At 44.4% G+C, this 3031-nt stretch overlaps 1 protein-coding gene across 1 annotated transcript; it reads left to right on the top strand.

Moving 5' to 3' along the window:
- Window positions 1-387: 387 nt before the first annotated feature.
- On the top strand, window positions 388-1943 carry LOC145446213 (uncharacterized). The gene is made up of 2 exons (XM_080324451.1): window positions 388-1668; window positions 1808-1943. Exons 1-2 carry the CDS (start codon window positions 485-487, stop codon window positions 1869-1871), a joined length of 1248 nt encoding a protein of 415 aa, XP_080180577.1. The 5' UTR covers window positions 388-484; the 3' UTR covers window positions 1872-1943.
- Window positions 1944-3031: the final 1088 nt, after the last annotated feature.

Here is a 3031-nt window from a genome sequence, read left to right as displayed (position 1 = left end):
ACCTAATAAACACACACACACACACACCAAATTTGGTTCAATTTCAACCAGTAGCCGCATTGCTACAGGAGAAGAAAGTTTCTATTTATTATATAAAAATAAATAACAAAAAATTTGAAAATTTTCTGTTCACCCCATGAAAGTGTTGGGTTGTCTATAGAAATGATGCTAACCAAATTTGGTTCAATTCCAACCACTGGAAGCGGAGTTATTATCGTCGGAAAATTTGGATTACGAATAAAATAGTATTTACGCCGTTACGGTGACCAATTCTTTAATTATCTTAATTATCTTATCTATAATTAAAGTGGTGCCCACCGTAAATACTATTATATACAAATCCACATTTTCCGAAGGCAATAACTCCGCTTCCACTGGTTGGAATTGAACCAAATTTGGTGAACATCGTTTCTATGTTAAGACTGATTGCCTTGAGAGGAACATCGAAGCATGTTAAATTTTGACGTGGGATAGGGAAGATAAAATGAATCAGGAAGACAGGGGCTCTGCCCAAAACACGTATGCGAATGTAGCTGGAGGGAGGCAACTGATAGACAGATCATGCGATTTGGGACTAAAGCTGAGAGGAATGACCAGCACAGACATATTGTTGGAACTGTTTGACAAAATTGGAATAAACAAGGAGGAATTGGAGGGGATGCTGCAATATCCCAATGGACAAACGGATTTGATATTCAGAGAAAGAAAGATGGCTGTGAATATAGAAAGGAGGATCACACAGATGAAGAAAGACGGGGAAAGCCTCCCAGCCCACTGGCTTTATGTGTCGGAAAATATTGCAATATACCTCAGCTGGGTTCACCCTCGAGTGACCGATGAGAGAATAAGGGAGTACTTCATCGAACATCACGGACCGATACAAAACATCCACCAACAAAGGAACGCGCTGGGAATAAACAATGGAGTACGAAGCCTGCTCATACAGCGAAAATACATCGAAAGAAATCCAGTCAACAGCTATATATGGATAGACGGACACAAAATCGCGGTTAAATATAGGGGGCAAATTGCGACGTGTGGTAACTGCCAACAACCAGGGCATATCGCACGACTATGCCCAAACAACCCCACTAAAACGGCAGAGGACGCTCGGGAAAAGGGAGCGGCTATGAGGAATAGACAGGTCCAGGCCATGACCATAAAAGGAAATGAGAGACCAGCGACGGAGGAGGGCACAGGAGAGCAACCGTTCGACGTATCCAAACAGAGCGAAACAACGCTCGCAAGGGCGGAAGAAGACACAACATCCATATATGGTAACAAGAAAGGAACTCCGACGCAGAGTGAAATAGACGAGGAGGAATCACAGAGCGGAACGGAGAAGCAGGGCAAGGACCAAAAGCCATTCGAAACAAAGCCAAGCTGTCAAAAGGAAGTAGAGGATATAGTGGAAAGTGCAAGAAATATGTCCACCAAGGCAGAAACAACAGAAACGGAAGAAGACAGCGTGGAATCGGAGAAAATTACAGACTGGTTCACACTGTCGGAAGAAGTGTATGACACCCACGACACCACGGATCAAGCGAACGGGCACTCGGCAAGACATAAAAGGCCAAGAGACAGTACGGACTCAGAGGGTGGCCATCAACCAGCAAGAAAGAATTTCAGTTTTTCAACTGAGGGAGTCGAAACGGCCTCGTGTCTCAAGTGCGATAAACCGATAGCGTTTACAAATAATGGGAAGGTATGTATATGCATGACATGTAAAACCAAACATTATACTATACGGGCATGTTGCACCGAAGAAGATATATACATAATAACGGAAGACCAACGCACCGGAGAGGGAACACTCCGATGTGGCACATGCAACACGGAATGCTACGTCACGAGATGCTGCGGAACACTAAAAAGAAGTGATGGAGGAGCTAACCCCAGATCATGCGAAAGATGCGGGGAGGCTGACTCTCCCCACCCAAGCAAACAGTAACGAACACCTGCATGTCTAAGTCCATCAGACTAACGATTTTAACTCTAAATGTAAATGGACTAAATGATAGAATCAAAAGAATCTTGTTATTTTCTTTCATCAGGAAAACAAGAGCAGATATCATATGTCTCCAGGAAACGCATTCTGTACTGGCGACAGAGGAAACCTGGACTAAGGAGTGGGGAGGCAACGCTTATTGGAATTCGGGAGATAGCTGTACAGCTGGCACGGCAATCCTATTTGGCCGCAACAGACATTTGGCGAAAGTAACAGAGGTCACTAAGGACACTGAAGGAAGGCTGCTACAAATCCGACTGAAAACAGGTAAATCTCATCTCACAGTAACCAACTTCTATGGCCATAATTTCAGGCGGAAAAGAAGAGAACAGCTGAAACAGTTGGTAACAAGAACCTGCAAAGCCAAGCCACAGCTGCTAGCAGGGGATTTCAACACGGTAGAAAGATGCGAACTCGACAGACAACCACCAGACCTCAGAAGCTACGAAAGAGACGCAGGATACACCAGAATGATTATGAGGACTATCGGAGTATGGGATACATATCGAGACACAAACGGTAACAAAAAGGAATATACTTTCTTCAATACGGCAGGGAAATCCAGGCTAGATCGAGTTTATGCATCTAGAGGTATAACCCCAATATCATGTACTCACCACTCATGCCCGTTTTCAGACCATGATGCGACGATCGCCATGGTACAACTCCAGGAAAAGGCTGCAAGGTCCAACACCTGGAAGAACAACACCATCATATTCAAACAACAGGACTTTCAGGAGGACGTCGAAAGAAAATGGGAAATGTGGAAAACCCTACATCCGTGCATATGCATATACACCTCAAGAGTGGTCTGGTGGGAGGCGGTCAAGCGCAGGGTAGCTCACCTAGCGAAAAGTCACGCGGCTAACATAACAGCTGAAACCAAATATCGCCACGTCGCGCAAGAGCGGGAACTGAATAGGGTAAGACAAAATGCAATCCGTAACAATGCATCCCTTGCAGAATATAAAAGAACGAAACGGAAAGTATGGAACGAAAAAGCTGACAAATTGGTCAAACTCC

The sequence above is a fragment of the Botryllus schlosseri genome, chromosome 1, assembly GCF_051294905.1.
Source record: "Botryllus schlosseri isolate E-star chromosome 1, Bs_hap1, whole genome shotgun sequence".
In the NCBI taxonomy this organism is placed as follows: Eukaryota; Metazoa; Chordata; class Ascidiacea; order Stolidobranchia; family Styelidae; genus Botryllus; species Botryllus schlosseri.
The sequence above is the reverse complement of the archived record's forward strand: the minus strand, read 5'-3'. Positions and strand labels throughout refer to the sequence as shown.

Bases quoted from the DNA above. Each gene is read 5' to 3' on its own strand.
- LOC145446213 (XM_080324451.1), top strand. From the start codon at position 485: ATGAATCAGGAAGACAGGGGCTCTGCCCAAAACACGTATGCGAATGTA. The intron at 1,669-1,807 runs GTGCGATAAACC...CGCACCGGAGAG, and splicing joins GAAACGGCCTCGTGTCTCAA to GGAACACTCCGATGTGGCAC.